At 52.9% G+C, this 22,947-nt stretch overlaps 1 protein-coding gene across 3 annotated transcripts in view; it reads left to right on the top strand.

Moving 5' to 3' along the window:
* The first annotated feature begins 3,023 nt into the window (after positions 1-3,023).
* Positions 3,024-22,947, top strand: part of ONECUT2 (one cut homeobox 2) — a 56,626-nt gene continuing 36,702 nt past the window's right edge. For 2 of the 3 annotated variants that reach the window (XR_011482656.1, XM_020877334.2), the window contains exon 1: positions 3,025-4,488. Coding sequence is in view for 2 of the 3 variants with exons in the window: in XM_020877334.2 (XP_020732993.2) it covers positions 3,240-4,488 (1,249 nt within the window). In the remaining variant the exon portion in view is untranslated. Of the gene's footprint in view, positions 4,489-22,947 lie in introns of all 3 variants that reach the window. The other variant, XM_070452474.1, reaches the window with a different exon arrangement.

The following is a 22,947-nucleotide window of genomic DNA, read 5'->3' as shown; positions in this document are numbered from 1 at the left end:
CTGTCACATTGCTATATGGTCGAGGGGAACAAGAGTGTAACTTTAAAATAAAAGAAAAAATTCTGAGTCTCAGAACTTCTGAAGGCTACAGCATATGTGCTATTCAAGAGGTGGTCAGAAAGCAACTCCTCCTTTTTATTTTCTTGAACTATAGAGGGGGAAAAAAATCAAAGCTATTTCAAAATATATTTGAAAATGGTATTCAATATTAGTACTCATGTTCTTAAAATTATCTTCGAGTAGATACTAAATATTTTTCCTGTTTAAAAAGAAAGGAGGGAAACATGCAAACGTAATTCAGTAAAAAAAAAAAAAATTAGGATGCTGACTAAACACGCACATTAATTTTTCTTTTAAATGGGTTGGGGGTTGAAATACAGAAACGTCAAATCACTATCAGAAAAACAACATGAAAAATCTGCTTTAATCTAGCCCAATGAAATTATACACAAAGAAGCCAATACGATTTCATGATTTCCCTGAGATCGCCAATATTGATCGAGGGAAGAGGGGGGAGGGAGGGGAGAGCGAGGAAGAGGCCAGAATATGCAACTCACCTTTCAGCTCCCCAGCACGTGACTGCTTCCAGGCACACGGAGATGCAATACCCAGGAGCAGATTTATCCTAGTAGCCTGGTAAATGAGTTTATCATTTTGAAATTTTATTTAAATGGCCATTTATATGCGGAGGTTTCTGAAACGGCGATAGTGCCTACCGAAGTCCCAGCCTGGGGTCACGGGCCACTCCTGGAGCCTGAAGCCAGGGTGGGGGGAGGCCGCCTTCAGTACCAGGGCACTCGGATTCCTCTCCTGCCCTCTTTCAGTCTCTGAAACTCTTGGGCCGACAGGAGGTTGCACTCTTGTGAACTTTTGTTCAACTTGATGTGTATTTCAAACATTTAACTTTCAAGTTATCCCCAAATGTCCAGTCGCCATCTATAAGGTGGAGAGTAGGAAGCAAGATGGTAGGAGATGGTGAGGGAGAGAGAAAAGTCAGAGAAACAGAAAAGTGAGGGATGCTACCTGCCTAGGGCTGTGACATTAAAGATTTGAGCAGCTAAGAAAAGTATATCTAGCAAATCAGGGGATCATCCACTTTCTTGCCCAGGCTTTGATAGCACAGAGAAGAGGCTATCTGAAAGAATAATTGGCAAGATTTGGGCCAGAACTCAATAAAGTTGATCTGTAAATAGTGTCACCATACATTCATGTGACAGGATGATGGGGGGGGGGGAGGATTTTTTTTTGGGGGGGGGGGCTCTGTATCTAGAATAGAGAGGAGGGCAGCCATAAAAGATGACTGAGACTAAGAACTGTTTTCCAGATGAATAAAACCTTTCTCTAGCGCCAGGAAGGCATATACAGTATTCCAGCCTGTGTTCTTGTTTTCTTATCAAGTTTTCTCTAACAGCTGGAAGTGGTTGGAGGGGGCTGTCTTAAGGAGACCCCCTGCTCTTCTTTTGACAGCTGATCAAAAGAAAATAGGTCACGCTTCTCAAACTTATGTCCACCCTGTCCTTAATTACTGTCTCTTTAAACAAAGGCAACATCTGCGCAACCTCAGCTAGCTTGAATCTTCGGAGGCAAACAGAGCGCAACCTGCTTTGGAAGAAGCAGCTACTTTTAAGGCTTTCCGTGCTGAGCGGCTCTCGGCCTTCCACCAGCCCTCCACCCCAACCCCGGGCCGCAGAAATCTGCCCCTTCTCTCTACGCGCGCTCCACTCCCAGTAGCCGACCGGGGGTTAATCAACAACGGAAATACTGGGTTCGTGAAGGTGCACTTTTCAAAGCTGCGACTTGGGAGCTTTCTGAAACTGACCAAGGCTCTGTTCTTTTCAAAACCAAGGCTTGGGTGTGCAGATCTGGGCTCCACGTCATCTACCCACAGCCTTAATCCCGGGCGTCCCTCTCCTAGGATTTGAGGGATGTGTGTGTGTGTGTGTGTGTGTGTGTGTGTGTGTGTGTAAAGATCGGTAACCTCGCGGACGGTTTACACACTCCCAGCACCCCGAAGTCCGAAGTTTGCTCGCTACAGGCATCGGCAAACAAGCCTACTGTACACGGCCCCCACCCCCAGCCTCTCCACCCCCCCTCCCCACCCACTCCTTTCCAACTCGCTCCCGCAGCCAGCATATGGTCACCTTGAAACCACAGCTCCTGGTGTTCCAGTTTTGTTTTGCAATCTAGCAGGGCCCTTCTGAAGGCTCATAACTAAGAGATTTATGGGCTTGTTGGGTAATTAAATGATGTGATCGTGTTAACTTTGCATGCATCAGAGAGGCCCGCTCGGGGGCGGCAGGGGCGCTGGTTGTTCCCTTCGCCCCGTAGACTATGCACTCCCCAGTCTCGGGGATTTACCGTGCATTACAATACATTAGCGCCTGCGTTTTTAAAAAAGCTGCATTACTGGCTCCCAGCTAGTGACCCTCGGGTAGTGGCTTGTTAGGAGATGTGAGTTTGCGTTTAACAGCCGTACGCAGTTGGCTTTCTAGCCTCGAGAAAAGCTTTGGGGTGAAGCAAAGCCCTTTAGTCCGGTCGTGGCAGCTTGGAAGAGACACAGAGCAGCATCTCCACCGTGATTTCTCCCCCTCGCCCGCACACTCGCCTCTCTCTCCGCACCACTCTCCCCTCCCCTCCGTCCCTCCCCTTGACGTTTGATTCCAGCGGCCAGGGAGGGGGAAAAAAAGAGAGGCACAGAGCCGTCAGCCAAACCTGAACCGCGCGGCCCCGCCCGCTCCACAGCCATTGGTCGCGGCGCGCTGGAGGCCCGCCCCCCCGGGGGAAGCTGCGGCCGCCGAGTGGCTACCCGCGACGCCCGTCGGGCGCTGCCCCGCCCCGAGCCCGGGCGGGTTAGGTTGGCCGCCCAGACGAGCGGCAGAGCCCTTCTGGACAGCTCCCGCTCGCGCAGACGGAGGACGGCGGCGCCGGAGCGGGCTCGGACATGGCGAGGCAGCGCGCCGGCCCGCGCGGCGGGGCCCGGTGACCCTCCCGCGCCCGCCCGCCTCCCGCACGCGCGCCCCGCCCGCCCCCGCCCCGGTCGCGCCCGCCCGCAACCCGGGGCGCACACCCGCACGCGCGCTCCCCCTGCGCACATACACACACACACACACACACACACACGCTCTCCCGCGCCCTCCGTCTCCGCCCGCAGCCGAGCTCCGCCACGCGCGCCTCGCCAGCCCGCCGGCCGCCCCCGCCGCTGCCGCCGCCGCCGCCGCCCCCGGGCCCCGATGGACTGAATGAAGGCTGCCTACACCGCCTATCGATGCCTCACCAAAGACCTAGAAGGCTGCGCCATGAACCCGGAGCTGACAATGGAAAGTCTGGGCACTTTGCACGGGCCGGCCGGCGGCGGCAGTGGCGGGGGCGGCGGCGGCGGGGGCGGCGGGGGCGGCGGCGGGGGCCCGGGCCATGAGCCGGAGCTGCTGGCCAGCCCTAGCCCCCACCACGCGGGCCGCGGCGCCGCCGGCTCGCTGCGGGGCCCTCCGCCGCCGCCGCCGCCGCCAACGGCGCACCAGGAGCTGGGCACGGCGGCGGCGGCCGCGGCCGCGGCGGCGGCGTCGCGCTCGGCCATGGTCACTAGCATGGCCTCGATCCTGGACGGCGGCGACTACCGGCCCGAGCTGTCCATCCCGCTCCACCACGCCATGAGCATGTCCTGCGACTCGTCGCCGCCCGGCATGGGCATGAGCAACACCTACACCACGCTGACGCCGCTGCAGCCGCTGCCGCCCATCTCCACCGTCTCGGACAAGTTCCACCACGCGCACCCGCACCCGCACCCGCACGCGCACCATCACCATCACCAGCAGCAGCGCCTCCCGGGCAGCGTCAGCGGCGGCTTCGCGCTCCTGCGCGACGAGCGCGGGCTCCCGGCCATGAACAGCCTCTACAGCCCCTACAAGGAGGTGCCGGGCATGGGCCAGAGCCTGTCCCCGCTGGCCGCCACGCCGCTGGGCAACGGGCTGGGCGGGCTCCACAACGCGCAGCAGAGCCTGCCCAGCTACGGGCCCCCGGGCCCCGACAAGATGCTCAGCCCCAACTTCGACGCGCACCACACTGCCATGCTGACCCGCGGCGACCAGCACCTGTCCCGCGGCCTGGGCACCCCGCCCGCGGCCATGATGTCGCACCTCAACGGCCTGCACCACCCGGGCCACGCTCAGTCCCACGGGCCGGTGCTGGCGCCCAGCCGCGAGAGGCCACCCTCGTCGTCTTCGGGATCGCAGGTGGCCACCTCCGGCCAGCTGGAGGAGATCAACACCAAAGAGGTGGCCCAGCGCATCACCGCCGAGCTGAAGCGCTACAGCATCCCGCAGGCGATCTTCGCGCAGAGGGTGTTGTGCCGGTCTCAGGGGACTCTCTCCGACCTGCTCCGGAACCCCAAACCGTGGAGTAAACTCAAATCTGGCAGGGAGACCTTCCGCAGGATGTGGAAGTGGTTGCAGGAGCCCGAGTTCCAGCGCATGTCCGCCTTACGCCTGGCAGGTAAGCTCAGAGGGCCGTCTGGAGGCTGGCTGCCCGGCTGCGGGCACCGAGCCTCCCCTCCGGGTCCCCTGTCCCTGTCCCTCCACGCTTGCCACTTCTTCTCTACTCCGTTCCTTCTCCGTTTCCTCTTTCTCCCCTCTTTTCTCTGTTCTCCCTTGCCCTTTCTCTCCCTTCTCACCCCCTTGTCTCTTGAGCTTCTTGCGCGATCCCATCCCGGTTTTGTTGGCACTCTGCTCACCGTGCCAACCACTCTGCCCTCTCTTTCGGACCTTCCCCAGTTGTGGGAGGCACGAGGAGGGTGTGCGGTGCCCACTGGGAGCCCTCTCGTTCCCAGACTCCCGGGGGCGGCGGGGTTGCCTCTATGTAGAAGCCTGTGCGCCTGAACTCTTGTTCAGACAATACGTTTCACTTCTCCCAGCTGCCTGGTCCCCCCATGTGGAGGCAGTTGGTGGCGAGAGGTAGTGGGCTTTAGAGGGGGAAGAGATCTTTCTGCGGTCTTTCTCCCCACCATGTTGGGCAAACTTATTCGGTCACTGACAGGAAGCACAGTCTTGCCCACGCGGGGCACCGGGGTGGGGGCTGGGGGGCCGGGATACAACCGCGCTTCCGGAGCCGGTCCCTGGCTTTGACATTGGCGCGGGGACTTTGTGATGGAAAGAGCGGGCTGGGGCCAGAGCCCGTGTCCCTGCCCACAGTGAGGTTGGGACTGCCACATTCACCCCTCTGGGAGGACAGGAGAGGGGAAACGGAGCGGGGAGCGTCCTGCCTTACTGGCCGGCCGCCCTTTGCCCGGCTCCCAGCGTTGGCCGCGGTGTGCCGAGGTGTGGCTGGACCCCGGGGACGAGGCTGGGAGCTCGCGGAAAGAGGGTGCTGAGAAATTAAGATGCAGGTTAGTTAACGCCTCCTGGGCGCTGGGCTCCCGGCTCCGCCTTTGCATTAAGCGGACGCGGATGGTGCGCCGGGCTCGGCGACGGGGAGGGCCGGCGACCGGCGGGAGGGGACGGGTTGACGCGCCGGTTACATTGTTCTGGAGTCGGCTTGGGCTCTTTGTGCCTCCTCTAGCGGCCGAGCTGCGAGGTACAGCCCTCTATTGTTCTAGGAGCGCAGAAACCTCCCGTGTGGGCGGCGGGAGCCGAGAGAAAGGCGCAGCCCGGGCTGTGGCTGGTACCCGGGTGCGCGCTTTTGTGCCCCGGCGAGGTGTGCGTGGCGGTTGCGCTGCGCCCCCGGGGATCCTGCCACGGGCCGGGAGGGGCGAAATGTCCAGGTGCCCCGCCGGGGAGGACGCACGGCCCCCGACTGCAGGCCGGGATTGGGCGGCTTCTTTTGGACTGAGCCACCTCTCCCCATCGTCAGATTGTCTGGGGGACAATTCGCGGTGGCGGTCATTTACATAAGGGAGCGGGGAGCCCGAAGTTCCGAGCGGCGCACAACGGGCTTCCGGAGGTAAAGCTCAAGCTTCCTCTCAGGCTCCCTGGGGCTTTCTTCGCACCATTGAGTCTGGCTCCTGGGGTGCACTCTGCCGACGCTGGACAGGGTTGGGGGATGTGACAGGCGGTGGGGAGGGGGCGTTTCTACTCTGACAGCCGCCGTCTGCCTTTGCCTGTTGGAGGATTCCAGTCTCTAGTCCGTAACCCCCCGCAGTTTCGGTCCGAAAAGGTCCTGAAAACTAGGTCCGCCACCCCCAGAGTTTCCCCAAGTCGGTGAACTCCGAATAGTTCTGCATGGATCTCGAAACCTACTTTCTCTTTCTCCTAGCTTACTCTTCATCCTCTCCTACCGTTTTCTCTGATTGCTCTTGGTCCCTTGAAAAGATTAAGCAGGAAATAGTATCAGTGAAAAATGGACTGGAAGCCTACTGACAATTCCAAACCGTGTGGTCCCCCCCTTTGTCTTAGGTCCCCCCTCTTTGTCTTAGGCCCCCCGAACATGCCCTTAGTCCCTCTCTGAGAGTTCTAGCGAGGACGGGCTTCCTGGGCACAGGCAGCAGAAGAAACTTGGCGGTCGATCTCAGGGAAGGGAGGCCAGGGTAAGGAAGACAGGGCGACAGGGCTTCTACCGGGCTCATCTCAGAGCACTGCCGCCCCCTCATGCCTGTCCGGCAGAGGACACAGCTTTTTTTAAAAAGCCAGCCTTCTGCCCACATCTGTCTGAAAGTGAGCTGGAAAGAAACGCTTTGCTTGTCAGCCGGTCTCGAGCCTTTTTGCAAAAGCGTCCAGGGATTAGGGAGAGTGTGGCATCCGTGGGGGACCACAGTCCCACCCCCCATCGCCGAAGAGTCCCCGGGCCAGTCCTGGGGGGCTGGCCTCATGAGGCACCAGGGCTTTTCAGAGCAGGAGGCCAAGAGCTTCCTTGGGCGAGTGGAAATCTCCTGCCAGGGACCCCACTTTGCTCAAGCATTCAAATGCGTGTCTGTTTTATTACCCCGAGTTGAAAAGGGACAAGAGCTTTAGCCTTTTTATCTGGCCATTTTATCAGCAACTACAAGTGTGTCGAGTGGTTATTATTACACAGGAGTCTTTTCAGCTTGGGGTCAGTAGATCAGTCTCTTCAGACACTGACGCAGAAGCTGGGCCTGGTAAGTAGGTATTATGTGCTCAGGAGCGCTAGCAAAAGGGAGCAAATGGAGAAGAAACACCGAGGCCTTCTCCTCCAGGAGTATTGATCCCACTCTCGCAGCGGACTCACAGTGAGGAGGGCTCCTGGGGCTTTCAGCAAACCTGGTGGGGTCTTTTCAGCAAGACCCTGATGTGGGAACCTGGCAGAGAGCGACCAGCCCCCATCTCACCAAGACCAAGTCTCTCTGTCTCGTCTTGATTTCTCTATCTTCTCTTAACTTCTTTGTCTCTTCTTAATTTCTCTTTCTGGTTCTCATTTTGGGTCTTGCCAGAGGCCTAAGCAGGCAGGGGTTTGAGGGAGCCCTGAATTAAGAATTAAGACGTCTGCTTCAGGCCAGCGATGGCCCCCTCTCGCAGAGGTAGAGTGCACCCCATCGCAGCAGAAGGGGGCCTTGCTCTGCTCCTTTCCCACTGCAGGGGTGTGGATCCACAGCCCCAGGTCGTATTTTAGAGGGGAAGGGAGAAGATGTCGGGGAAACTCAAGTTCGATTTCAGAGAAAGGGGTTCCAAGTGCACGACTCCGCTCATAAAGGGTGGCCACAGCGGAAACTGTTTGGGACCACACGGGGTTGGGCCTCCTCCGCGGCGTCCAGGGTTGACTCCTGCAGGGCAGTTTTATTAACCCGAGAAGAGGCTTAAAGGGCGGGGGGAGGGGGGCAACTCTCTCCAGCGGCTTCCAGCACAAACTCTCTCTGGCTTTGAGCCCAAGAGGCCTCTGAACCAAGCACAGACATGAAACAGGAAAGACGGAGAGAACGCAGGCAAGACTGGAGGGGCACCTCGTGGAGGAAAATCGCGCTCCCCATGGCAGGAGTTGGTTTCCTCTGACAGCTGGAAGACAGAGCAGAGCCCCCCCCCCCCCCCAACCCTCGACCCTCACGGCCAAGGTTTCAGCCTCCTGTGAGCCGGACTCCCCGGGCGGCCGGCAGGGAGCCTGTCTCCCGTCCCCACGGTGGACAGGCGCCTGACCCGCTCTGGGCAGCAGCTCCCAGAGGCCGATCCGGAGCCAACTCTGTTCCAGCGGCGGCAAACCCTTAACCAATCCACTGGGATGTTGCCTGGGCCCCCTGACGCCCGCGGCGGAGCGTGGCCGGGCCAGTGGGCCGCGGCGCCTTCCAGGGGCTCCTGGCGCGCCTGCGGCTCCTTTGGCGCCGAGGGGACGTCCTGCGACCTCGCTGAGTCTGGGGGTGAGCCTCAGGGTGGGGACGGGGACCCCGTTCGCAGAGACCCTGCCCCTCCCTCGCCGGGGCCCAGGCGGTCCCGGCGTGTCTTTGCCGCCGGCTTAGCGGCCCTTGTACTTACGGCGCTCCCGGTCTTCTCTCGTGTCGGCTGGTTGGGTGAATAATTGGAAAGCTCGCCGCCATCCTTTCTTGGTCAAGTCCGCGGTGGCCTCGAGAATACCTTCCTAATTCTCTTTGGGGTGGGCGGGAGCGGGCCCGAGCAGCGGAGGGCAGTGAACCCGTGAGCGGGAGAAGTAGCCGGGCGGCCGCGCGCCCTGGATGCCAGAGGCGGCGCCTTTATTTTCCTTCCAGGCTTTGCGCCGTGTGGGTATGTCACTTTCCTCAAACAAATGTGTATATGGAGGGAGATCGATGCTGATAATGTTTAGAAGATTAAAAGAGCATTAATGCTGGCAACGAGAACGTAAACGTGTGGACCCAGATTTCATTGATCCGGAATCCGATCCGGCGCGTTTCCAGTAAACCCGACGGGCGACCGCTTCCCAGTAGAGCGCACGCCAGCGGCCCGGCTCCCCGGCGCTCCCGCTGCGCCGCCTCCCCAGCTCCAGGCCGGCGCTCGGGTCTGGCGGCAGCCCCAGCCCGCACTTCCTACCCCCGTCTTCTCTGTCGCCGGGCTGCCAACCTCTGGCCCTGTCTCCACGCTCCCCGCGCGCGCTCCTCGCACGCGCTCCCCGGGTGGCGGGTGTCCCCGAAGGCGCCGCGCGGGAAGCGAGTCCTCCCTCGCTTGGGGTGCCTTCGCCCTTGCCGCCCGTATCGGTTCCTGTAGGGCCCAGGGCAACTTCTCTCCTCAGCCGAAACCATCCGGGAAGTCTGGTCACCTCTCGTTACGCGGGATACTCCGAGCTGAACGTTAGAAACGAGGTCTCCAAAGCTGCCTAGGAGCCTCGCAGCTTCCTGATCCGCGGATCCATACCCATCTAGGTTTGTCTTCCTTAAGAAAGAACATTCGCATTAAATGGTCCCACTCACAGACTTTCTACACCTATGCATTAGTTGGACAATTAAACGAGGTCCCAGTGACAGTGGCCTAGGCGTCACCCTCTATGGTCTGCTCTGCTCTGGGCTAACTGGGGAGAATCTTGTTTCTTACCCCGCCGGGGGCAGGATGATGAGAAAAAAACAGCCCCGGGGACTGCCAGCCTCCTGGGGACTGGAGCGATTTTCCTTTCTGAGACCCCGGACTCAGGCCTGGCGCCCTGGTAGGAAAGTTTTCTCTGAGACATCTGCCTTGATGGGGAAAAGGAAAGAACTTCAAAGCTCTTCCTTTCCCCGGCAGGGAGACCTCCACCCTGCCCGCCTTTCCGGTCTCCCCCAGTGGCTGACTCTTCCAGAAGGAACACCAAGGTGAATGAAGGAAAGAACGAGAAAGTTAAGGCAGTGGTGCGGGTGAGACCAGAACTAAATCGTTCAGGTTTTTATTATTATTATAAGTTCTCCAGTTTGAGAATAACAAAAGCTTTTCCTTCAAGAGACGGTTTCAACCTGAAAGAAAGGCGTGTTTTCCTTCCTTCTCCAAGAAGGAGCAAGGAAAGGAGAGAGGACAGAAACAAATCTGGCGTCTTTCTGCCTCGAGGGGCGGCCAAGGGGCAGCAGTTCTTTCTTTCTGTTCTCCCCAGAGACGGGCTAATCTTCCCACGAGTGGGTTTCCTTAAAGAAGGGGGCTTTCAAATGGTTCCTTGACGCCTAGCCCTACCCCCTCTTCTGCAAATGGACTTGAGTCAGCTCAGGTGATCAGACACAGAAACCAAAAATCGTGTGTGGTTTCCCCCTGGTGAGGCAGACAGCTGGCCCCTCCCCACAAGCCCCAGGGGAAGGGTCCTCAGGTTCCGGAAGAGGTGAGCAGGCTTTTAGAGGGTGGACTCTTCGTGTCTCCCTCACCCCATCCTAGAAGCTTCCAGCCCCTCCTAGAGTCCTCAAACTTTGCTGGATTCCTGGGGAATGCTGGGGGTGGGGCAGAGGGGACATTGGGCCCCAGGTGCCCAGTGTCCCCAGGAGGAGAGTGGGCCCCCTTCTCTCTAGGGGCGCGGGACGTGCCCAGTGTCCCCAGGAGGAGAGTGGGCCCCCTTCTCTCTAGGGGCGCGGGACTGCCCAGGGGTCCCAGGGCAGGGTTTACCTCCTGGAGCTCCGGGTAGGAACCAGAGGGGCAAACGAGGCTGCCCGTGCCGCTGCCTTCACTCCACAGCCTCACTTTAGGGGGAGCCATAGTGTTCTGGGCTTTAGAACCAGTTCTTCGAAGGAAAGATCAGGGCGAGGGGGTTGCCCGGTTCACACTGTTGCGGCGGCTGGTGTCGGCAGAAACTGTCTGGAGGAGAAGTGGCGTTGTGTCGGGCGTCCCTGGAGGAATGAAAACCTCAGAGGAGAAGCAGGGATTCCGTTTCTGGGTTCCTGCCAGAGGAAGGGAACCGAGGAGGGAATAAAATGCGAGCACCGTCTGGATAAAGGGCCCTGGGGAGAAGGGTGAGTAATGAGGAGCCCAGGGCCTGAACCTGGGACTGTCCTCAGCCCCGGCCTGCTCAGGGGCCCTTGTTTTCCCTGACCTGGGAAAATTGCTTTTCCTGGTGAGAGGAGGCGTCATGAGGGAACCCAAGAAGGATATTCCTGCTGTCAGGCACAGAGTCTGTGCACGTGAGCTGGGGGCCCCCAGCACCCCATCCGTCCCCCAATGCACAACCGTGCCTTTGGGGAAAGCTCTACGATCCCCCGGTCTCCAGGCTAAGACTCTGAGGAATGGACGCGGGGTTTTGTGGGGCAGGGGAGGAGGGGCAGGGGCCCTGACTGGGTGACTGAGCCCATCTCATGCACAGCAGGGTGCGGATGGGCCAGGCGTGGGCTGTGCAGACAGGGCTAGTCTTGGTGGGGGGAAGATTCCTCGGGGCTGTGGACATTTGTCAGGAAAACCGCCCCACGCAAACTGTCCCAGAGGGAGAGGAGGCGCTGTGTTCCCCCTTGGTGCCCCTCTCGCCGTCTGAAGATCCATTACTCTTCTGTAGAAAGCAGACTTTGTTTGGGTTGGAAGCACACCTCCAGCGTAATTTAATCAGCATTGGACTTTGGCTCTCGTAATCAAATATACATATACTTTCTCCTGCAGGAAGAAAAATAATTTCTCTGTAACCAGCATTGACTTGAAGTCATGTCATTTCTGGAAAGCATCACATTTTTAAAGGGAAAGGTAAAATTGAGGGGGGAAAGAACCCCAGTTTTTCGGTGGTTTGCCTCGAAATAGCTAAGAGAGCCAGTTACCACCTGAGAAAGGATGGAAGGAGCATTCTAGAAACTGAAATATATGGGCTGCTCCAATTGAAGTATCCCATTCCAGCTTCTTCTGTGTAGTCAGCCTGCCAGATCTGTATTGGTACAGTTAGTAGGTTGACCAACTCCTAGGAATTTAGGCTTTGTGTTTGCGTTGAGGCATCTTTGGAGGAATCAGGTGCTCCATTGCTCCATTTCTGTCTGTTTTCTTTGGAGAGACCACAGGCAGTAGCCGCAGGATCCCAGTGGGCAGCAAGCCCACCCCACCCCCAGGGCCTGGAGCATCCCCCAGAACTAGCCTGGCTGCCCCACCCCCCAGAGCGAGGCTCTGGGCTGTACCCAAGTTGGGTCTGTTAGGGAATCTGTTGTAAACACAGATCCATTGATTTGCATTTGTCAGAGAGTAAAGTTAAACCAGTGAAAAGAGAAGCCCTTACCCTTTTATGCAGGGCCAGGGAAACCTTTCATATTGATCCTATTGATCCAACCTTTCCCTTTAAGGAAACCACATAGTTAAAGACCCTCGTTCAATAGATTTACCCTTCGCGCTTGTGATATTCCTTTAAGTGTTCTCATCTAGGCTAGCTGGGCATTAAGCCCACACTCCAAACCAAACAGAAATGAAAAGGGGGTGTGAGGGGAGGAGTCACGAGTTAGAATTGTGGGAAGTGAAACTGAATCAAACTGAAATGCATAATGACTCGGTTGGGGATGCTTTACTCATTCTTCTGAGATGACACGCAGGGATAAGAACAAAACAGATGCATTTAACACATTTCCTCTCCCTTTCCCTTCCGTTCCCTCCCCTCCTCTCTCCCCCCAAAACAAAATCTGTTTAGGTGCTAGACTAACATCACGGGAACATCACTTTCTACTGTGAAATTATTTCAATAAAGCAGCTAGCTTGCTTCATTAAAACTGGTTCCCTTAAAGGCAGTAAAACTTCCACAGAAATTCTTTTGGTTCACTTGTAGCGGATTGGAAATAAAATTTGTCCCGAGATATGCAATGTTTTGGACTCTGTGAGCATGAGCACTGAAGTCACTTTTGAAGAAAAGGGCTTGGAGTTGTGTCTTCTGATGGAAGAGGGTAGAAACCAGGCCAGGAGTAAGGAACCACTTTTTCTTCTAGAGCAGTGTAGATGGAACAGGAATTGCTAAGTATTGCTTGCCACCCCTCATGTTTACAGAGATGAAAATGAAAGTCCCCTTTGTTTCCAGAACTGTGGGCATGATCTGTTTTATTTCTTCCTTGACCCTTTTTGTTCTGTAAATAACATCCATTTGTGATTTTTTTTTTCCCAACATGTTCTATGCGGTATACATAATTGGCTCTCTCTTGGGTTGAGTTCAGACATTCATGTTTGTTTTATGTGATTGAAAAATATTAATGATTCCTTAGGTGAGCTAATGTATTTATCTGCTGAGTGAGTTCAAAGGGCAGAGTTCAGCTATGGTTCAGGTTAATTGAACAGGAAGCTGTGAGCTCTCCAGCCTGTGTTGAACAAGGGACCAGTTCCTTAAAATATCACACTCAGCAAACACACAGTTTCACTGTCTTCATCCTGGAGTCTGATGTAAGAGGCTCAGATCAACTTGGACTGCTTGTTTAAAAACCCAAAGCAAAAGCAGAGCAACGGCAGCAAAGCCCCCGAGTACCCCTTAGGGAAGAAGAGTTTTCTCATTGGCTAATTGCTTTATTGGTAGCACTGACCTGCGAGCAGCTGCAGCGGCCTGGATGCAGGCTCAGGCCTCAGAATAATGCGCTCCATTAGAACAGGGCAAGGCATTTTTTGTTTACTCAATTGGAGCTCCCTGCAAAGTGCCATTAACCCCGGCCCAGCCGAGTGTGTGTCGCAAAAGCCAAAGGTCACGCCAGTCAGGCTGTAGGCACAGCCAGCTCTGCCCTGGTGGGAGGGAGGAGGTGTTCTGCTGGCATGGGCCTCTTAGAGCTCGGTCCAGCCCTGTGGGCCCCTCCAGGGCCCTCACCAGAGCAATCACTTGCACAACTTGTTTGCATTTCCCAATTGCTGAGTCATGTTACTGATGATTGCACAGTTTTGATCTGAGACCCATCAATCACACACGGAAGGGAAAAAAATACTCCCACTGACCTTGTCTTACTTATGTTCCCTTCCTCATTGTGTGTTACAGTAAATAGAATTGTGCAAACGGTGCTTTTTAGCAGGAATGTAGTCTGGATAAGTGCTCGGATCAAGAAGACAGAGCTCCAAACCTGGGCGGGGGAGGGGGTTGTTGAGCAGAAAGGTTTGAGATGGAGCCAGGAGCCCAGTCGGGCTTCTACCAAGAGCACCTTGAGCTGGAGCGCCACCTGCCGGGCGTCTCCTAACTGCAGTAAGCCTTGCGCCCGTAAGGGCCAAGCTCTTTCCTTCACTTTGCTCCTAGTATCTGTGTCTCCATTCCCCACCCTCCTGACCACTACTCATATTTTCCTAGGAGTTTCTTAGGGGACTTTATCCTGGTGCCTTGGAACTCTAACCTCTGCCTGTTCTAATAAGTTGCTAAGGAGAAATCGGCAGTTTCGCTGTGATGGGTAAGGTGATTTGCCCCCACCCCCGGCCCTGCACATTGAAGTAATAGTCTCCTGCTTAGTTGGAAAGTGCTTGGGAGTAGAACAGGGGCAGAGAAAACAAACAAAAAATCTGTGGGAGAGAAGAGGAATGTTATGTGTATAAGAGAAACGGCTCAGTTGATGGTGCCAGTGAGGTCTGTGCCAACTACAAGGTGTTCTGCAAAGGCAGAATATTGTACCAGGGAGAGGTGGGTGAGAGAGAATCAGCGTGTGCACAGAGGCCGTCAGGAAGGACATGCCAGGTCAGAGGGTGGGCTCTCACCCAGAGGTGGGCTCTGGGAAGTCCCCTGGGAAGAGAAGAAGTGAGCCAGCCGTTTTGCAGTTGCGAAGTGAGCCACCGAGCTACACCTGGAGCCAGACTGCGGTGCTGGCTGAGGCTCTGTGGGCAGCGACCGTTTCCAGGCTCTTCTCCCCTTGGTCCAGACCGCAGCCCCTGACAGCCGAGCGCCGGTGGGTGGGTTGCCGCCTGCACGCCCCTGGCGCAGACTTCAGCACCACGAACAGCGCCACGGAGCGCCCCAAGAGCCGGCACTCACTCGCGCTGAGCAGAGCAGACATAGATCTCAGCCCAGAGAAAGGGCCCGGGTCCTCTGCCGGGTTAAGTTCGGGCGGCGCCCTCCCTGATCAGCAGCTCCGGCTCTCTGATCTGGGGCCCGAGACTGAACAGGGCCTCCGATCGTCCTCTCGCCCGCAGCTTCGGTTCTCTGTGTGAGGTCTGCGGTAATAAAGGGGGCGAGGTGATGGTGTGAGGACCAAAGATGCTGAAGGAGGAAGAGCGTTACCTCTGTGTGTGTGTTGGGCAGGGGGGCGGGGGTTGAACTGGCTTCTGCAGGCACTGACTGCTATTCTCAACATGGTATTTCAGATTTAGAGTTTCCTTTCAAGGCTTATCTTCTGGTTGCCCCATACACAAATGCACAAAAACAGATTCCCCCCACCACATGATTTTTGCAAATACAGTTTTCATTATTTTAACCAAGATTGTCACATCATGTCAGGAGTCATGTTGCCAGGCTGCCTCCAGTGAGGCAGGTTGGAGTTCTTGAGATTATTCCTCGATGGGGCAGTCTTTAAGAAGGACCTCTCCACCACTTCCATGGGCCCAGGGTGGTATCTCTTCCACATGATCCTGGCCACAGTGAGAGCTGACGTTAGGCACTGACCCCTGCCTCTGGCCATTTTCAGTCCGTTGCTCCGCTTTATTTGCATCTTTTAGCCCAGAGAAACGGAGAAGGCAATGGCAACCCACTCCAGTGCTCTTGCCTGGAAAATCCCATGGACGGGGGAGCCTGGCAGGCTGCAGTCCATGGGGTCGCAGAGTTGGACACGGCTGAATGACTTCACTTTCACGTTTCACTTTCCTGCATTGGAGAAGGAAATGGCAACCCACTCCAGTGATCTTGCCTGGGGAATCCCAGGGACGGGGGAGCCTGGTGGGCTGCCGTCTATGGGGTCGCACAGAGTTGGACATGACTGAAGCGACTCAGCAGCAGCAGCAGCAGCAGTCCAGAGAAAGGAGACTGGTGGGTCCTTTTGGTCTGTGATTAGGCACGACCCTATCACTTCAGATTTCTAGTAAAATGGCCCTTGGCTTCCCAAAGCGAATGAAAATGTAAAACTTCTGCTCCATATCAGAGAACTTTAGTTCAAGCCTAATTCATTGCTAAAGTGGTTCTCAGGGAGGTGGAGCATAGGAACAGAGAAGCGTATCGCCCTTAAAAGAAAGTCAAAGGTATGATAAATGAGATTTTCTTCCCTGTGACAATTCATCTTTAAATTCCAAGTGACTTGGATGAAAGGAAGAAAATCCACCCCAAGCAAAACAAACCTGGTAGAGCATTCACTTTCATTGTTGGAAAAAAGTCATTTTCTGTGTCTGAAATTTTGCTCTGTAAAGGAGCAGGAACACGTTTGAATTAGATATAAGAGCTGGTTTTAAGTCTATTTGATAAACACTGACTAAAGCAGTTTGTTCAGGTCATAGGGTCTTCAAATTTGCAGACATGTGTTTCCTAGTAGTTGTTGGGTTACGCTATCAAAACCTTTTCCAGTAAAACATGGATTTGACAATAAGGAAAGTCAGTTTTTTAGTCTGCTTTATATGCATGACTGCTTCTTATTAAAATAAGTCTGTCCACTCCACCAGGGCTTATACTAAATGCATTTCCTTTCTAGTGAACTCAATGTGGTTTTTAAAAGATATTCTATTTTGACAAGACTGCAATATAAACAGGACCTCTCCTATAGTCTTCTTTGATTCCAAATACTTTAAAAAAAAAAAAAAGTAAAAGAACTTTTTGCTTTTCTGAAATGGAGTGATAGATCCAAAAATCTAAAGGATTTTTTAAAAAAATCTTGGATTCACATGCCTCCTAACATAGGTCAGAGTTTATCATCAGTTCATGTTCAAGGCATGAAAGTGAGTTCTTTAGTCCATTCTTGACATTTAACCCTACTGATCCCTTTTTTATTTCCATTCTTCTGAAAAGGAAGAGACATTCTTCTTTTTGAAAGCCAATTCCTCATTCAGTTCAGTTCAGTTCAGTCACTCAGTCGTGTCCGACTCTTTGCGACCCCATGAACCACAGCACGCCAGGCCTCCCTGTCCATCACCAACTCCCAGAGTTTACTCAAACTCATGTCCATCGAGTTGATGATGCCATCCAACCATCCCATCCTCTGTCGTCCCCTTCTCCTCATACCCCCAGTCCTTCCCAGCAGCAGGGTCTTTTCCAATGAGTCAACTCTTCATATGAGGTGGCCAAAGTATTGGAGTTTCAGCTTCAACATCAGTCCTTCCAATGAACACCCAGGACTGATCTCCTTTAGGATGGACTGGTTGGATCTCCTTGCAGTCCAAGGGACTCTCAAGAGTCTTTTCCAACACCACAGTTCAAAAGTATCAATTCTTCTGTGCTCAGCTTTCTTCACAGTCCAACTCTCACATCCATACATGACCACTGGAAAAACCACAGCCTTGACGAGATGGACCTTTGTTGGCAGAGTAATGTCTGTGCCATTAAAAGGAACGAATTTGAGTCAGTTGTAATGAGGTGGATGAACCTAGAGCCTATTACACAGACTGAAGTAAGTCAGAAAGAGAAAAACAAATAGCGTATGTTAGCACATGTATATGGAATCTAGAAGGATGGTACTGCTGGGTGTATTCGCAGGGCAGCCGTGGAGACACAGACATAGAGAAGAGACATACGGGCACAGAGCGGGGAGAAGCAGAGGGTGAGACGTGGTGAGAGCGGCGTGGATGCGTGTGCGCTGGCGTGTGTGAACAGCCAGCTGAGGGAAACTTGCTCTGTGGCTCAGGGAGCTCACATGGGGCCTCTGGAGTAACCTAGAGGGGTGGGGATGGGCGGGAGGTGGGAGGGAGGCCAGGGGCGAGGGGACATACGTACAGCTAGGACTAATTCATGTCGATGAACAACAGAGATGAAACCAATATTGGAAACCAATCATCAATCAATCAAATATTTTTTGAAAAGACAAAAAAAGGAAAAAAAAAAACCCACTTCCTCAGATTCAAAGTGCTTCTGAGGTCTACAATATCCTTCTGCTTCTCTGTATATTGATTCTATTAGTTTTTGAGAGTTTGATATTGAAACTCCCAACTAAAATTCTTAATATTATCTTCTTAAAAAATAATTGGAACATATATTGGAACCGTATGTAACTTCCTCCTGTCTCTTCTGAGTCTCCCGTGAATATGTTGTGATGGTTTCATAATTTGAAAAATGAGGAGGAAAACAAGAAAACAAATTCCTACCCTCCCTCTGGGCCCCCCTCTCTCGCCTTCTCAGGACCCCGTTCCTGTGCTTAGAACCTCTTCCTCGTTAACTTTATTTACCTTTAACTGAAGGTAATTGCTACAGTGTTGTGCTGGTTCCTGCCAAACAGCAACAGGAATCAGCCAGAGGTTTAGCTGTGTCTCCTCCCCACCCGGCCCCTCTGGGTTGGTGCAGAGTCTCAGGCTGAGTTCCCTGCATCATATAGCAAGTTCCCACTGACTGTCTGTTTCGCACATGGTGACGTGTGTTTCCATGGTACTGTCTTCCTACATCCACCCTCTCCTTCCTCCCTGCCCCGCACCTCGTTAGCTTTGTCCCATCCGAATCTTTGTGCTCCAGACTCTCATATCTTTTTTTTAATGCTCCTCTGACCCCTGTTCTAACGCGGGCTCTTCCCTCCCTTCTCTTCTGGAAAGAGCTGCTATAACTCAGCCTGTGTTTCTGACTTGCCCTTCAGCCCGAGCCCTTTGCCGTCTTGTTCTGGCCACTCCTGTTTACTAAACCTGCTCTTACCAGTGTCACTGTTGAGGTCTTTGTAGCTAAACCCAGTGTCTACTTCTTAGTTCTTACCTTGGCCTCTCCGTGGCCAGTGACACTCTCCTGACCCCTCTGCCCCTGACTCCTGAAATACGTTCCCTCTTACTTTCCTTTTTGGAATTCTGGCTACTCCTTCGCAGTCTCCTTTGTGGACCCTGCCCATCATTCGGGCCTAGGCTATTTTATTTCACTCAACATACTCACCCCCGAAGATTACATCCATTAGGTTGTCTTCTGTCTTGGCTGAGGACTTCTAGGTCTCCTTGCATCCCTGATATCTCTCCTGAGTTGCAGGCCTCTATTTCCTTTTTATCCAGACATCTTTGCCTGAGTGTCCTCAAGCTCAGTCTATCTCAAAGTAAACTCATTTTTCTTAACCCCTGCCCCTCATCACCAAATATGAATGAGTCTCTTCTTTTATTCTCTTGTCTCTCAATAGCATCATCTTGTACACAAAATCTCAAGCCAGAAACCAGGAAGTTAACTCAAAATTCTTTGCTTTTCCCCCAAGTTAGCCACACTGGCCATGTTGATCATACCTCCTAAATATCTGCCTCCATCCCATGCACTTCTGCCCTTGGTGGTGGTGGTTCAGTCGCTGAGTCATGTCTGACTCTTTGAGGCCCCTTGGACTGCAGCACACCAGCTTCCCTGTTCTTCACTGTCTCCCAGAGTTTGCTCAGATTCATGTCCATTGAGTCAGTGATGCCATCCAACCATCTCATCCTCTGCCACCTGCTTCTCCTGCTGCCCTTAACCTTTCCCAGCATCAGGATCTTTTTCAACGAGTCGGCTCTTCACATCAGCAGGCCAAAATATTGGTGCTTCAGCATCAGTCCTTGTTGGAGGCATCACCTCTGAGCTGGTATAACAACCTCTGAGCTGGTCTCTTCATCTCTGGTCTTACCTTCTCCTATCCACTTTCCAGCCTTAAGCCAGAGTGGTTTTTCTGGAACCCACATCTGACCACAGGGCACCGTTGTTTAAAAACTCTTTGTTAGCTCCCTTTGCCCAAAGGTGAAGGTCCAGACTCCTGAACAAGATAGGCGAACCCCTGCCAACCTCCAGTCTCATCTCCCTTCAACCCACCTGTTCACTCTGTGCCTCAGACACACCAGGCCATTCCTTTAGCCTAGAACACTGCTTCCCGCACTCAACTAACCTCAACTCAGCTTCACATCTTGGCGGCTTAAAGGTCCTTGCCTCTAGGAAGTTTCCTCTGGTTTCCTAAGTTGAGATGTCCCTGGACCACCCCTCCCGTTTCACACAGAACACAGACAGGTGTGACCTGCTTCCTGGCCACTGTCCTCACCCTCCCCAGATTGTAAGTTCCACGAGAACAAGATTGGCTGTAGCACATGACAGGCAGCTAGTAAACACCTGTGAATAAATTAATGAATGCCTTTATATGACGCTGTTTCTGCCCATTTTACCCTCCCAAGTTAGTTAGATGGCATTTGAAAAAGAATCATCAGTGTTGGCACATCGTTTGGAAGCCGTATTTCATGTTTCATGATGCCAAGTTCTCGTTAATGATATTTCCCTCCTAAGCTCAGTTACTGTAGGTATGTATGAGTTCTAAAGGGGATCTTAAAGTGGGGTTAAATCCTATCGAAAGTTTCAGACTATCGCCACCGAGGGGAGGGATGTGAAATACTGATTACTAAGCACTGTACTGGGGACCCATGTTACCGCTTGAGTAGTCTGCCAAGGTAACCTGCTGAAACAGGTGGTTCTTGATGCCTTGCTCACGTACTGCCCTCTTCACCGCATCTGTGGCTCCATACCCTCTCTTCTGCCTTCCCGGGACGTCATATCTCATCTGTCCCTGTCCAGACCCTCCCCATCCTTCCTAGCACCTCGGGTCCTCCAACTCCGAACGTTCACAACAAACTCCAGCCCATTCTTTCTCTTACGTTTCCTCAACTCTGGTTGCAGTCATCTCTTCCAAACTACAAAGCAGCTTCTTAGCTGGAGCCTTACAGCACTCTCTAGATCTCTTCTGTATCCCTTCCCTGTGGCTCTGGAGGGGAGAAGCCATACACCTGTGTCTCCCACCAGTGCTGGCCCATGGCTGAACACGCAGTAGTCATTTCTTTTGAAATAAGTCACTTTGATGCCTTCCTGCCTGTTTTTATGGATTCTCCTAATTTCAGCCACTAAGTTGGGGAGTGGGGAAATTGGTTTTGTATGTCTGCTTATATCCGGCATTCTTTTCTAGCCTCTGCTCTTTGAAAGGGAGTATTCTGTTTTGTAAATATTTTGATCCTTGGAGTACTTGCTTACATAATTAAAAATAATTCCTGTGTTAACCTGAAGTGACACATAGGTTAATATAGAGGAAACAGTGCTCACGATGTCTTGTAAATAACAAAGGTGGTTCTGCTTCCACAAGCAAAACTGAAAATGTTACCCATTTGAGAATATTTGAGCTTGCAAACACATCAGCAAATCAGAAGGACTACTTTGCTCTTCTAAGTCATTTCAGTTATCTGTAGGCCAAGTTTGCATTTAAGTGGCAATTACTTAATACACCACAAATTCTTAGATTGTTATTGACTGAAATTTACCTGTAAAGAAAAAAGCCAGGGACTTGTCCAGTGGACAAGAGGCTAGGACACCACACACCCCACGCAGGGAGCTGGAGTCAGGCCTTGGTCAGAGAGCTAGGTCCGTCCCGCAAGCTGCCACTGAGAGTTGGCATGTGGCAGCTGAGGTCCTGCATGCCACATCTGAGGCCTGGCACAGGCTAAGCACGGTGATCCTTTTAAAAAGGAAAAAAAGCCAGGGTCAACACTTCTATAAGTTTATCCTTTTTTTTTCTCATTTCCTGATCTTTGGCAGAGAAGTACGTAAAGTTACTTGAGCTCTTTGAAACCTAGTCATTCAGAGGTATTCAGGGACACACATGGTTCTACCGTCACAATACTGTACTAAGTAATTATGGATGGGGGAAAAAACTAGCTTTTTTCACCTTGATTTTACTGGAATTTTAAAATTTGAGTGGGTAAATCCTCACTTTTCTTTGTAATATCCCTACAGAACTGAGTGATTACCATTGTGTCAAGTTGGTAAGAAATTGAAACTAAAATAATTTGCTGTACATCTTATGTGGAAACTATATACTGCCTGGAGATATTTTTTTCTTTTGGCAGTTAACATTTTGACATTCATATTACATGAGTAACAAACTATGAAAACTATGTATATGTGAACAGAACGTGTAAAACATTCCCGACCTCTGTCTTACGCCTTTGATTGAATGCACCGCTGTGCTGCGCGGTGATTAGATGTGCTTGATAAGCAATCGGCCCGAGTGACAGTCATTTGTGTGCCTTGCGTAGACAAACCAGCTTTCCACTGACACGGAGGCAGAGACAGGCGGGGCTGGGCAGAGCCGGAAGGCAGCTCCGAGGCCTCTCTCTGCAGAGGGAGCCCCCCGAGTCAGTCTGTCCTCTCCTCTGGTTGGGGTACCATGGCCTGGACAGCCACTTGTCAGGTAGCAGGCTGATCAGCTGTCTTCAGGACTTTCCACAGAATCCCTTGCCTAGAGTGATCACCTAAGGGACAAGATGGTCTTGGATGTTGGGAAGAAGGAGAGAAAAGAAATAAAGCCCATATTTTATTGAACATCTGTAATGTGCTATGTATCAGTTACCCATTGCTATAAGAAGTACCAAACCACCCCGAAACACACGGCATTGAACAATGAACATTTTCCATCCCTGCCTTTCCCCTGGGTAACCGTAAGCTTGTTTGCTGCATCTGTGACTCTATCTCGGTTTTTTTTTTTTTTTTAATTTTTATTAGTTGGAGGCTAATTACTTTACATCATTACAGTAGTTTTTGTTATACATTAATATGAATTAGCCATGGATTTACATGTATGACCCATTCCGGGACGTGCCCCACTTCCACGACGACGACCACTTCTCCACCTCCATTTTCCTCTGGCTATCTCCCAGTGCAGCATCCGGCTGAGTTGCATCTTGTCTGGCATGGCCGAATCGTGTGTGTGTGATTGGCTTTTCCACCCTCATTATACTCTGTTCAATGCTGGGGGCCCTCGCCTGGAAGAACCACTATATCCCACCCAGTCTACCTATCAGTCCCAGGTCCACAGCCTGTCTGCCAAAACGCTGAGCCCTTTTGCTGTTTGTGATTAGGGTTATCGTTGATCTTGTCTAAGTCCATTTGTGTGTTGTATTGTAATGTGTTGTGTGTGTCTGTGCTTCTTCGTTGGTGTATGTATCTGGGGTCCAGTGTGTCATCTCTCTTATGTGATTCTGATGTCTTTTATGTGTGGTCGATATTCTCATGTGTTGTAGTTCATTTGTATTTTGTATTTTTTTGTGTCCATGTTGTAGCTATCATGATGATTGTCTGTGAGTGAGGTGTTGTGAATTGTGAGTGTTGTGGATT

This window comes from Odocoileus virginianus, chromosome 22 (assembly GCF_023699985.2).
Source record: "Odocoileus virginianus isolate 20LAN1187 ecotype Illinois chromosome 22, Ovbor_1.2, whole genome shotgun sequence".
NCBI lineage: Eukaryota > Metazoa > Chordata > Mammalia > Artiodactyla > Cervidae > Odocoileus > Odocoileus virginianus.
The sequence above is the reverse complement of the archived record's forward strand: the minus strand, read 5'-3'. Positions and strand labels throughout refer to the sequence as shown.